General features: G+C 26.0%; 6 protein-coding genes across 6 annotated transcripts, besides 18 other annotated features; 2 read left to right on the forward strand and 4 right to left on the reverse strand.

Annotated features, from left to right (window-relative positions):
* The first annotated feature begins 130 nt into the window (after positions 1-130).
* Positions 131-172: a sequence feature (AT_rich).
* A 59-nt stretch (positions 173-231) lies between these two features.
* On the reverse strand, positions 232-5,127 carry CMU_014500 (myosin head family protein; the record flags this gene model as incomplete). Its single annotated transcript, XM_002141087.1, has 1 exon — positions 232-5,127. The coding sequence occupies one exon, from the start codon at positions 5,125-5,127 to the stop codon at positions 232-234; it is 4,896 nt and encodes a 1,631-aa protein (XP_002141123.1).
* Positions 3,166-3,208: a sequence feature (AT_rich).
* Positions 3,269-3,311: a sequence feature (AT_rich).
* Positions 4,237-4,271: a sequence feature (AT_rich).
* Positions 5,126-5,286: a sequence feature (AT_rich).
* Positions 5,287-5,383: 97 nt separating this feature from the next.
* Positions 5,384-5,436: a sequence feature (AT_rich).
* A 44-nt stretch (positions 5,437-5,480) lies between these two features.
* CMU_014510 (uncharacterized protein) lies at positions 5,481-6,451 on the reverse strand (the record flags this gene model as incomplete). The annotated part of the gene is made up of 3 exons (XM_002141088.1): positions 5,481-6,100; positions 6,176-6,311; positions 6,389-6,451. 3 exons carry the CDS (start codon positions 6,449-6,451, stop codon positions 5,481-5,483), a joined length of 819 nt encoding a protein of 272 aa, XP_002141124.1.
* Positions 6,102-6,170: a sequence feature (AT_rich).
* Positions 6,450-6,488: a sequence feature (AT_rich).
* Positions 6,489-6,767: 279 nt separating this feature from the next.
* Positions 6,768-6,914: a sequence feature (AT_rich).
* Positions 6,915-7,131: 217 nt separating this feature from the next.
* Positions 7,132-7,385: a sequence feature (AT_rich).
* A 38-nt stretch (positions 7,386-7,423) lies between these two features.
* Positions 7,424-7,455: a sequence feature (AT_rich).
* Positions 7,456-7,534: 79 nt separating this feature from the next.
* Positions 7,535-7,751: a sequence feature (AT_rich).
* A 215-nt stretch (positions 7,752-7,966) lies between these two features.
* Positions 7,967-8,391, forward strand: CMU_014520 (RNA polymerase II subunit RPB11, putative; the record flags this gene model as incomplete). The annotated part of the gene is made up of 2 exons (XM_002141089.1): positions 7,967-8,124; positions 8,184-8,391. The coding sequence occupies 2 exons, from the start codon at positions 7,967-7,969 to the stop codon at positions 8,389-8,391; spliced, it is 366 nt and encodes a 121-aa protein (XP_002141125.1).
* Positions 8,135-8,155: a microsatellite.
* Positions 8,392-8,441: 50 nt separating the features above from the next.
* Positions 8,442-8,472: a sequence feature (AT_rich).
* Positions 8,473-8,499: 27 nt separating this feature from the next.
* On the reverse strand, positions 8,500-9,218 carry CMU_014530 (Rab11b protein, putative; the record flags this gene model as incomplete). The annotated part of the gene is made up of 2 exons (XM_002141090.1): positions 8,500-8,576; positions 8,642-9,218. The coding sequence occupies 2 exons, from the start codon at positions 9,216-9,218 to the stop codon at positions 8,500-8,502; spliced, it is 654 nt and encodes a 217-aa protein (XP_002141126.1).
* Positions 8,590-8,636: a sequence feature (AT_rich).
* A 153-nt stretch (positions 9,219-9,371) lies between the features above and the next one.
* Positions 9,372-9,480: a sequence feature (AT_rich).
* Positions 9,481-9,536: 56 nt separating this feature from the next.
* CMU_014540 (CS domain-containing protein) lies at positions 9,537-10,433 on the reverse strand (the record flags this gene model as incomplete). The annotated part of the gene is made up of 1 exon (XM_002141091.1): positions 9,537-10,433. One exon carries the CDS (start codon positions 10,431-10,433, stop codon positions 9,537-9,539), a length of 897 nt encoding a protein of 298 aa, XP_002141127.1.
* An 847-nt stretch (positions 10,434-11,280) lies between these two features.
* Positions 11,281-11,315: a sequence feature (AT_rich).
* Positions 11,316-11,482: 167 nt separating this feature from the next.
* On the forward strand, positions 11,483-12,874 carry CMU_014550 (WD repeat coronin family protein; the record flags this gene model as incomplete). The annotated part of the gene is made up of 1 exon (XM_002141092.1): positions 11,483-12,874. One exon carries the CDS (start codon positions 11,483-11,485, stop codon positions 12,872-12,874), a length of 1,392 nt encoding a protein of 463 aa, XP_002141128.1.
* Positions 12,870-12,902: a sequence feature (AT_rich).
* Positions 12,903-12,957: the final 55 nt, after the last annotated feature.

A 12,957-nucleotide genomic window follows, 5' to 3' on the forward strand; every position in this document is an offset into this window, starting at 1 on the left:
GCGGTACAGATTCCACGCTTATATTCAGGATTTCCATAATCAATTATATATCAAATATTATTGTTCAATTTGCATATAAAATATGAGTTATATGATTTTTCTTATATTATATGTTCTAAAATACTTGAAGTAATTAAATTTATATCTTTGATTATATTATCAATAATTTTTACTTTATGAATACTTCTTTATCTCAAAGAGTCGTATGTAAAATTAAATTTATTAGGACTCTTATCTACTTCCATTTAATTGGATATTTTTAGATCCTATTGCAGATGATTTCACACTCGTATGAACATTTATTAAATTAATCTTTGCTTTATTTAAAGCTTTAGCAGAGCTGTTATCATCTATAATAAATGGGACTTGTCTATTTTTTAAAGCAGGATAAGGAGAACTTTCAAAAATATCAAGTAATTTACAACTTTTATTAAATATTTCCCAAGATTCATTAGTTGATTTATCTTTATATATTTCTAAATCATCACTTAATTCATCAACACTATCATATTTTAATTTAGATTGTAAAGGAATTTCTGTACCAGTATAACCTTGTTTTATGAGATATTTATGGTAAACTTTAGTTCCAATAATATCTTTATTATAATGATCAGGACCAGATCTTAATACTACTGTTATAGATGGTGATGATACCACATGGATAGTTTTAGTACATCTACCTTCTGCTAGTTCAAGCTTAAAGATAACTGGTTTAATAACATTTTCAGATATATTTTTCATTTTTGCCTGTTTATTAGAATTTTTATATAAAACTTCGCTATTATTTTCTAAGAATGTCCAACTTAATAATAAATTATTCTTCATTCTTATAACAGAGTGCCACCAACCAGCTTGGACTTGAAGTACAGGATTATTATTCGAATTTAATTTTACAAATTGTGGAGTATAAAAATTAGTTGGTACTGGCCTTTCTAATAATGGATTCCAAACAGGAATTTGACCCCATTGATATACATTTCCATCTGTAGTAACTGCTAATACAAAATTGTATCCAACAGACAAATCTATTACACGACAAATACTTGTAATAATTTTTGGTCTTTTTGTAGAGTAAACTCCTCTTCCCAAACCTAAAATACCATAAGTTGATCTTCCAAATACTGCAATATATCCATTTACCCCTAATAGGAATGTTGTGGCTAATCCACAATGTAAAGAATTAATATTACCTAATTTCTGTAAATTTGGGGAATTTAATTGCATTGGTGTAAAAATTGATCCATTAACACCTTCTAGACCAAGATCAAATCCTCTTCCCCAAACAAGAATTTTATTTTCTGAAGTTATTGCAACACAATGGAATCCTCCAGCTTCTGCAAACGTAAATATTGTATTTTTTGAATTAGAAGGTAATGTAATAATAGTTGGAGAAATTAAATATGTATTATTTACATTAGATCCACATTGTCCATAATCATTAGCTCCCCAACAATAAATCATCCCACTAGTTGATAAGGCTATACAATGATCTATACCAGAAGAAATAGATTTTATTTTTGTTAATTGTAATGGATTATTAAGTCTTATAATAGCACGACCTAATAGTTCTATGGAATTTTTACCAACTCCAAGTTGTCCTTTATCATTCATACCAAATGTATAGACTTTTCCACTTCCTGTTAAAACAACTGTATGAAAACCTCCAATAGCAATATCTTTTATATAATTTTCACTAAAATTTAGTCCTTTTAATCCTTCCATCCATCCTACAGGATATTCTCTTGATATATCTACATCAACTACTATTTGGATAACTTGTAATCCTTCCTGTGGGGGTTTTTCTTTAGATGAACCAATAATAATTCTATTCATATTCCTACGTTCAATATCCCATGCTAAAACATTTCTACATTCACAACGGGTAAGATATTGAGTTCGAACTCTTTCTGACATTAATAATACATTTAATCTTTCTTCTCGAATAATTTGTCTTACTCTATCACCTTTCCACCAACTTTGAATACAAATTACAGAATTTTTAAGTTTTTTCCAATATACTCTAGTTAATTTTGAATGAATTATAGGTTGTAAGAAATCGGCAGACCAATATAACTGTTCTAAATGTGCTAAAATCCAATATCGACGTATCATACTTTGAATAATTATTATATAATGTACCTTTCTTAATTTATCTCTAATTTTATCAAATTCTGCAGCATGAACCATATATTTCCTTACCCAATATCCTCTCCATAAACTTTGAATTTTTCTAGCAGGGACTGCAATTTTAATATAATGTAACATTATTTTACGTAAATAATAATATCTCCAACAAGATTGGATTTTTAAAGCTTTTACTTGTTGAATAACATTTTTTTTTAATTCTTTAATAAACTTATTAATTCTATATCTTCTCCAAGCTTTTTGTAAACGTGAAGCAGCCCTATTTGATCTTATTGCTATTATTACATTCATCCATTTCTTCTTAATCCTTAATGCAATAACTAAACTCCTAATTAGCTTATATATTTTTTTACCAGCAATTTTCTTCTTAAGTTCATTATTAACACTAGCTCTTACTTTATATCCTCTATATACTTTTTGTATTTTTAATGCAGCTTTTTCACAACGAATTACAATTTTTGATGTATTCATTAATAATACAATTCCAATAAAAGTTTTTACAAGCTTATTGCGTTGAATTAAAAATCTAGTCTTAATATATGTTTTAGCTAGACTTTGACATCGAATTAACATTGAAACTCTATTTAACATTTTTTCTCTAACTGTAGTAATTCTATATATTGAAACCAAGCATTCAACTATAGGTAATAACTTCTTAATAGATGATCTAAAATAACGTTCCACTGCTAACCAACCATCTTTCTTAATAAATATTTTTGTTTTACCTATTTGCCATTCTTTTTCAGGTATTTTCATACTTTTCATAGCTTTTATACATTGTTCTTTAGGATCAGAAGATTCGTTATAAATATTCTGCCCTAATAATTTCATTATTATCATATTCTCTTTTATAAAATTTTCAAATGTTTCTCTATATGCGTAACCTTTTTGTAATAATAAAATAGCTTCCATTATTGATAAACTCTGTAACTGATCAACAACCATATCAGGCTCAATTAGATCAGCAACTTTTTTCTCATTAGGTTTTATACATCTAATAAATTGTGCACTTGTAGAATGTAATATATTTAATAATTCATCAATTGAAATTTTAAATATATTTGCAACAAATTTACCTTTAAGTTTATTTGAATTTATAATTTCAACATTTTCAAATGACTTCTTTATAATATTATTTTTAGATTGTTTAAATAATTCAATAATTTCTGGTCTTAAACGATGTTTATTCTTTATTACAAATTCTTTAGTTGTATATTCTACTGTTTTTGCTGTATGCTCAATTATAAATTTATCTTCAACTGAACCTTTAGGTAACAAATAACCAGTTTTATTCTTACACATTTTATGGCAGGAATTTGTGAAATTTTCATATGTACTATTTGCTAATAAACATGCCTCTTCTAATAAATCAAATAATCCACCCTTCCCATCAAATAAATGAACAAGAGATGCATTATCTTCATATTTAATATCATCATGTACAATCAATTCATCCTCATATTCTTTTAATTCAGTTTCAAAGACTGATAGTACAAAAAATTGTTGTAATTTCTCATTTGCAAAATTAATTAAAAATTGTTCAAATCCATTAATTTTAAAAACTTCAAATCCATATATATCTAATATACCAATCCAAAAATTTTTTGATTCATCAAATTGAATTGCAATATTAATAAGTTTTATCAAATATTCAAAACATTTTAAATATATTTCTTTGGCACAACTTTCAATTTGTTCTAAGGCTCTAGTTGGAGTTAATGCAGAAGTAACTTTTGTTCCTCTAATGTCAATACTATTTGTTAAAATTAATTCTTCAAAAGTTTTCTTATCTACCCCCCATAAAGTTGAAATATCATCAAATATATCATGAGATTTAATATATGCTGCATTATCTGTGCCCATGGCTTCATGCTCATCAAATTCTATATTACCAACTAGTAATATTCCTGAATATAAACAAATAAGTTCTTCTATATCTTCCTTTTTAGAGAGAATTCTTTCCATCTGGGGGTAAACATTTAAAGAAAATTCCTTAACATCATCTATTGTATCAACATCATAACATTTTGAAGAATTTAAATATTTATACCAACTGATTTCTCTAAATTTAAATTTTGAAATATTTGGTTCTAATTTATAATACTTTAAAATTTGATAAAATATATGATAAGATCTTTCATTTTCTATTTGATGACCAATTCTACTTAATTCTAACATATAACTTGATATACAACCTCCAGTAATACCTTTTGAATTATCTATACAAAGTTTAATAAATCTTCCAAAACGACTTGAATTATTATTACGTAGTGTCTTAGAATTTCCAAGTGCTTCTAATAAAGGATTAGCTCCTAAAATAACGTCTTGAACTTTATTATTTATATTTTCACCTACTAATGCATAATAATTCATTAATTGTCTAGCTGTCTCAGTTTTACCTGCTCCAGATTCCCCTGTAACAATACATGATTGATTTGATTTTTGAGATTCTAATAGTTGCAATGATTTTTGAGCAATAGCAAAAGTATGTGGTGGTAAATTACTTGGTAAACCAAATCTATAATCTGCTTTTTTATATTTTTGTATATTTTCCTTTCCATAAAGCCCACTAATCATTTTAAATGGATTTACTGCAATGAGAAGTCTTCCTACATAAGAATAAATTAAATCCTTTTTAAATCTTTCATTTAAAATATATAAAACAGAAGCTTCATTAGTATGTGCTAATTTAGTAAGATCATTTATTTGATATGGATCTACACCTACATTATAATTAAAACATAAAGAATTTTCAACTTCAACTTCTCCTTCTTCAAGTTTAACACATATCTTATTTCCAGAAAATCCAACAACTGTCCCTACTAAATATCTATGAGTTATATTTTTATTAGGAGATTGTACCCATATATAATTATTAATAAGTAGATTATCGGCTTTTACCATTGAATATTTACGTTTTAATCCCAAATCTTTTGGTTTTGATCCACCATTAGGTGGAATGTCTGATGTTATTACATTCATTAATTCTAAAAAGTATTTATATTAGTAAAATATTAAACCAATTAGAAATATAAAATTTATAATTATATTATTATAATATAAATTACTACATATATTATTCTTAAAAATTAAGAATTAAATACATATTTTTATTAAAGAAGAAAAAAAAAAAAAAAAATTCAGAAATTGTGTGACCGGTACGTGTGCATATGTCGCTAAATACATGTAAAATTCTTTATAACTTAACTTAATAAGTCTAATTAATTAGGGAAAGAACAAAAAAAAAGATTTTAATTTACTTTATAAAATTTTAAAAGTATAAATATAAATGATTCTTGAAATTATAACATTAGAAATTTACAATAATAAATCTTCTAATATAATGTACTTAGATCTACTTCACTATTATTTGAGACAAGTCTAGAATTATTGTCCTCATCCTTATTTTCTTCTAAATCTTCATTAGGATCATTTTCTGAATTTAATTTATTTGCAATCATATTACCTTTTGAACTAGTAGAAACAGATTCTACAATATTAGGTGTATCTTCTAATCCAATATCTGTATCTCCATATATATCATCTCCATTAGATTGTAATTGATTTTCAAGAACTACACTATTTCTAGTAAAAAATGTAGGATGTTCAAAAACAGTTCCTTCTTGAGTTCCTGTATTACAACCACGATATATTTGTTGAACAGATCCAGAATAAATTAATTCTGGAGGTACTAAGGTTTTAAAGGCTTGATTACAATTTGGACAAATTTGAGCATCTTCATCCTTATCTGATAAACATGCTCCACATGCTTTACGACTAATAATCCAATCAAAGTCATTATCCTCTTCTAAATCTTGAATAGCTATATCATCACCAATAAAGACACCATCTACAAAAATTTGTGGCATTAGGATTGTACCATCTGAAGCAAGAGGATCTAGTTTTAAAAGGCCATCTGCTTTTAATTTATCAAAAAGTTGTGCATCTCCAAGATCTAAAATATTAGTTTAAATACAAGATATAATTTTATAAATTATAATTAAAAAAAATTAAGATTTTTAAAACTTACTTGCAGCTGAAGAAAAATCTCTATTAGCATCTATTTGATAGTATACAACGCCTTTCACATCCAAAAATTGTTTAGCTCTTAAAGAGGCAAAAAAGTGGCGACGTATACCACTAAGAGATGTATGTAAAAGTACAACCTTAATATAACAGATTTAATAATATTTGTACTCAATAAGATCCAGAAATTTATGATAATAATTAACTATAAGCTTACCTCTGCAGGTGTAGGTTGAATATTCCCTAGTACACGTTTTGTGACTTGATCATCCGAATCCATTAAATTAAAATAATAATTTAATTTAATATATATTATTGGGGAATTTTCCTTTTTTTCTCTTCTTCTTCAAGATACCTAAGTTATTTGTCAAGAAGTTAAATTACATGTAACCATGAAAAAAATCGCATCCTATATACCCGCCATTACATGTACAGATTTTTAGATTTGGCTCTTTTTTTTTTCTTCTTTTATATCTTGTTTTCAGGGTTTATTAGCATAAATTTAATACATAAGAATTTTGATAGAAGTATTTCTAGATCATAGTAAAATAGAGACTTTATTATTTTCTCCTATATATAAGTTTATTTAACATTGGAAATTTTTAAAATAATTATTAGATGTAGATTTTCTATTAAATTTATATTATTTATATATTATTGGTAACTATATATAAATTAATTAAGGATTTTTATTAATTAGAGTAATATATATAAATAATATTTTAATTTTTTTTTTTAATTATCTCTTTCTACGATCAATATTCCAATATTTTCTGTTTACAGTTTAATACATAGTTTTTAAATAATAGATTATTATAAAGTTATGTACAATGGATATCTTTAAATATATTCCTTTAATAATCTTCTTTTTTATATTTAAATCTTTAATAGTATTTTAACTAATCTAATTTCTTTGTTAAAACCTGAAACTTACTAACAATATTAGCTTAATACTTATTGATAATTATAATACTTATATATTAAAAAATTATTAAATAATTATTTAATTATGTCCTATTTATATATTTAGTTAATTTAAAATATTTTAATCTAAATAAAATAATGAATTATATTTTTATTTATTAGTTAAAAATAATATATTGTAATATTACCATAGTAAATGTGGATTCTAATAATATATAATAATTCAAATTATTTAATATTTTAATTCAGAAATGATAATAGTTGAATATATCTATAAAATTTATATTAAAGGTTACAATAATATTACATTACAAAATATACTATTGAGTAATTATAATAATTTACTATAATTAAATATTTCAAATTGATAAAGAAGAAAATCAGAATATCTATTTTAGTTAAATACTGAATACAAAAATAAAACATTTCTATTAAAAGCTTATTAATAAGTAATATATAATAGTAAATAGTAATAGTAATAAATATATTTATTTAATATAATTAGAAATTGTAAGAATTAATAAAATAAGTGGGATATTTAAAAAATATTCTCAATATTATTTAACTTTATAAAATTAGGTTAAATATAGATCTAATTATAATTAAATTCAATGTAAACTTAATAATCATAATCATAATATTAATAAAATAATTTTGTAGTATTACTGTAATTTAGATTTACCTTGTCAATTTAAAATTATTCCTTACAAGTTAATCAAGTTAATCAGGTTAAAGGAGAACAATAGCGCTATTTATAACGTGATACTATTTTATGAATATGATGATAGGGGTTTAATAAACAAGAAAATATTGATGGGGAAATTTTTTATTGTAAATAAACCAGATGTAAATCAATTAGATATACCATTAAATGCAGAAAAGTGAGTTTTATTATTTTCAGTATCTATTTTATGGAATAATTATTAATGAACATATTAGAGTAAAATGGGAAGTTGAATCTAGAGTACCATGTTGTGGAAGCTTTATGATTATGCTAGAAGATCATACTTTAGGAAATTTATTAAGAACGTAAGTTAACTTTTTTTTTTTTTTTTTTTTTATTAATATTATTTATTTGAATTTTATAGACAATTACTTCGTGACCCTAGTGTTATTTTTGCTGCATATAAGGTACCACATCCCCTAGAACCAATGGTTCAAATACGTATTCAAACACGTGAAACAACAACACCATTTGTAGCAATGCAAAATGCCATTCAAATGATTTTAGCAGAAACCCAAACAGTTGCAAATACTTTTAAGGATGCAATGAGAAATCATCCTACATATAGATAAATACTTAAATACCCAAATCAGAAATATTATGATACTAGTAAGGTAAAAGCTATTTTTTTTTTAAAAAAAAGAAAAAAAAAAGTACTTATTAAAAGTGATGCTGAATATTTAACAACATCCAGAAGATTTTTGATTTTTATTTTGTGATAATTGTATACCAATAGTAGTATTAGTTGGGAAACATCCTATTAAAATGAGTATTAAATGAATAATATTTAAAAAAAAAAAAAGTAAATTATTAAAATCTTACCTCCAATATCTATATTACGTAGATTACCCTTCATTTTTTGATTGTAAACTTCTTGAAGTAGATGTTCAAAAATATGTTTAACATTACATCTTGTTACAGCAGATGCTTCAGAAAAAAATAATCCATTCTCTTGAGCAAAATTTGCAGCTACATCAAAAGGAACTTCACGTTTTTCTGGATCTTTTTCAACTAAATCAAGTTTATTTCCTACTAACATAACAACAATATCAGGTTCAGCATTCTGTCTAAGATCTTCAAGCCACTTTGCAGCATTTAAAAAAGTTGTCTTTCTCGTAATATCATATACTAATAATGCTCCAACAGAACGACGATAGTGAGCACTAGTTATAGCTCTATAACGTTCTTGACCTGCAGTATCCCATATTTGGGCCTTTACAGTCCCTCCTATAGCTAAAGGAACTGTTCTAGTTGCAAATTCAACCCCAATAGTTGGTTGTGGAGTTTTAGGGAGTGTGTCTCTTGTATAGCGTGATAATAAATGTGTTTTACCAACTGTAGCATCTCCAACTAAAATAATTTTGTATAAATGGTCATAATCATCAGAAACAGAAGCCATTAAGCCATAAGAAGTTTTAAATAGAATAGTCTGAAAATACTGCAAATCCTTATTTATATTGTATTTCACAATGTAAAAGCCTAATTTAGAATTATGCGCCATAAAGGCCGTATTAAGATTATGTGTAGATATTGATAAATATTAAGCTAAAAGAATTTTATTGAAATATTAATTCTATTTTCTAAATAAAGATATTATTAAATATACATTTTAAATATTTATTTAAGTAAGATAACTTTTTTTTTCTTTTTTTAATTAATTACGGTACTTAATAGAAGTATTATCTCATTTAGAAATAATTATTGATTCAAAATAATATTAAAACCCTCCTCCATAGTTAATCTTAGCTTGAGAAAAATCTAGCTCAGGATGTGCAGCTTTAAATTTCTCCAACATTTCATATTGTTTTAGGTTATCACTAGTTGGTAATCCCATAGATTTTTGTCTTTGATCAAACATCATTTTTTCTACTGTAGTCCTAGTTTCAGGATCTAAATCAGATAAACGGGAATTTTCTGGAACTATTTTAGTAGTATCAATTTCCGGATCTCCTTTAATTACACAAGACCACCAATTCATTGTATCTTGTTTTTCTAAAGTTATTTGGATAATTTTATTGTCTATGATTGACCACATAGAGTCAACAGCTTTAACTTTAGCATGAAATTCACCATCAATGAACTTTTCAGATTTTACAATAACAGTCAATTTATTTGGAGTTATTTTAATATTACAATCACGGGATCTTATTCCAGATATTACTGGTATCTGCATCTCAACAGTACTTAATGTTTGAGTCCATGTATATTTATCAGTAGAACCACCATTTCCTAATGGTGGTATAGATTCTTCTTCATTATCTGAATTTATTTCAACAACTTTAGGAGTATTTTGCAATTTCTGTTGTAACTTGGCATGAGTTTCAGATTCTCCTCTTTTTTTTGCTTCAGCCATATGTTTTCGACGTTCTTCTTCTATCTTCAACATCCTTTGTTTTTCTTCTAATCTTTTTTCATCTGCCATTGCCTGAAATTTATGAAAATGACGCATTAATACTTTCTCTACTTCTGAGTTCTCCATAGCAGTATAGAAATCTGTCTTTCTTAATAAAAAACCAAAAACTATATCTAAAAAATTTTCAATGCCTTCAGCTCCTTGGGCAATATTTAAAAGCATTCCATCAAATCTATCATCCACATTTTTAGAGATCGTCATTTTCCAATATTTTCGAAATTTTCTAAGTATTAAAATAATTTCTAGTATACTTCTAAACCGCCTGTAAGTATTGTTATTTGATAATATTTCTTAATAAAATAGCCTAAATGAAATAAATATTGTTATATTTCATAAGAATTACGTAATTTATTTGTTCTCTTTAGTTTTTTTTTCTTTCTCTTTAAATTATATACTTTGGTGACTTAAGTATAATGAAAAGATCCATCTGATTAATTTACTGTAAAATAAAATTCTGCAACATTATTTCCACTTTATAACTTACTTATACCAAATATCATTCTAGAATTATCCATAGTATTAAAAAAACAAATCTGCATATCTTGCAATTTACATTATATTAATTAATATACTGTTGAATTTAGATCAGACAGTGGCAAAATTAAAAACAGATCATATTTTAATATGATATGCTCTCAAATTCATCGCAAACTAGTAGAATATTATTAATTTATTTCTAGTTACATAATTTTTAAGAAATCTACTCCAAAATATGAAACATATCTTTTTCTTATTTAAGGCGCTAAATATTCCACCATAATAACGCATGCATGAAAATTTAACAGTAGAGGGTATTAACTAATATTTATCAAGAAGCAATTATAATCTATATTTTGAAGATATTGAGATATATTTTATTATAATTATGATCTTATGAGTTATTTAGTAAATATTTCAAGTATTTACTATTTTATTTATACATAATTTTAGGGATAAAGTATAACTATATGAGAATAGGTAATAATATGAATTTAGTATGTCAAGAAATAGGATTTATTCCGATAGATACATAGCTATTAAAGATATTTAGAGATATGAAATCTATTGGTAATTAATAAGTAAATATTATATAAAAAAAAAAAAGTAGTAATATTAGGAATATGTGGGCTCATTTAGAAACAGGGTGGGGACAGTATATTGGTACGTATGTGGACTTTCCACATAGATCTCCAAAACATGTTAAAGAGAGGAGATGGAGCAAGAGTAAAAAATTGAGCGACATTATAAGGGGTATTAATTAATATTAGACTATGAGTAGAGTTGTTCGTGATAGTAAATTCCGTAACTTATATGGCGAATGTCTACAAGATCGCTATTCAGGTTTACATGTAATAACAAGTCGTCATACAGTAGATGGTTGTGGTATTGCTTCTTCAGCTGAATTTATAGCATTTCCTGCAGAATGTAATGGTAATGGGAGCGTTGGAGTGATTGAGAATTGCGCATATGGTCATAAACCAAATGTTGTATATTTTAAAGGACATAAAGCACCTATAAGTGATGTTGAATTTTCTCCTTTTTATTCATGCCTATTAGTAAGTGCCTCTCAAGATAAAACAATTAAACTATGGGAAATACCTGAACATTCGGTATATAATAAATTGAAAGATCCATTGGCTATTTTCAATGGACATACAAAAAAAGTGTCTCTTGTGAAATTTAACCCCTCTGCAGAGTGGATATTAGCATCTGCTAGTAGAGATAACACAATTAAGATTTGGAATTGTGAAACAACTCAGGATGAGATAAATATAGGACTACCAGGAACTCCTACTTCTATAAAGTGGAGCTATGATGGTAGTTTATTAGCAGTTTCTTGTCGTGATAAGGTAACAAGGATAATAGATTCAAGAAGTGAGAGAATAGCTTATCAATGGAGAAGTCACAATGGTAATAGAAAAAGCCGCTGTGAATGGATGGGAGGTACAATGGGTAGTTCTTATTGGTTATTAACAACTGGTTTTAGTGATAAAGGTGAACGGCAGTTTGGAGTATGGGATATTCGAAATTTAGATAAAAGTGTTGGAGTTGAATTTGTTGATGTTGAACAACCTTCATTATTACCATTTTGGGATGAAGGGACTGGTTTGTTTTATTTAGGAGGTAAGGGAGATACAAATATTAAAGTCTATGAATATAGTAGAAATGAAGGATCTGTTAGAAGACTAAATGAGTATAAATCTGTAAATTCACTAAAAGGGTTATGTCTTGTACCAAAACAATCAGTAGATGTTATGAAATGTGAAATTAATAGAATTCTTAGATTAGAATCTAGGGGTGTTATACAACCAGTATCTTTTATTGTTCCACGGAAGACTAATGAATTTTATCCAGATTTATATCCAGATATATATGGTTATGAGCCAGCTATGGGCCCAGAAGAATGGATTAGTGGACATACAGCAGAACCTCAAAGAATAAGTCTAAGACCAGATGTTATACAATCTCATAGTAATATGTTTAAAAGAATGAGATCCGCTGTTAAAAATGCTAGAGTAATATTAAAGAAAGATTTGGCTAAGGTTGAGATGCAGTTACAATCTGCTCAAGAAGAATTGTATACAGTAGATGCTTTAAAGTTTCAATTGAAAGAAAAAGAAAATGAGATAGCCCAACTAAAAGCAAAGCAGTCGATTCTATAAAAAATTTAAAAATAGTTTTTTTTTTAATCTCATCAAGGTGGTGAATTTATTAGTTTTCTTTATTGATAATTAAAGTAGCCATA

The sequence above is a fragment of the Cryptosporidium muris genome, genomic scaffold (assembly GCF_000006515.1).
Source record: "Cryptosporidium muris RN66 scf_1106632373475 genomic scaffold, whole genome shotgun sequence".
Lineage (NCBI taxonomy): Eukaryota > Apicomplexa > Conoidasida > Eucoccidiorida > Cryptosporidiidae > Cryptosporidium > Cryptosporidium muris.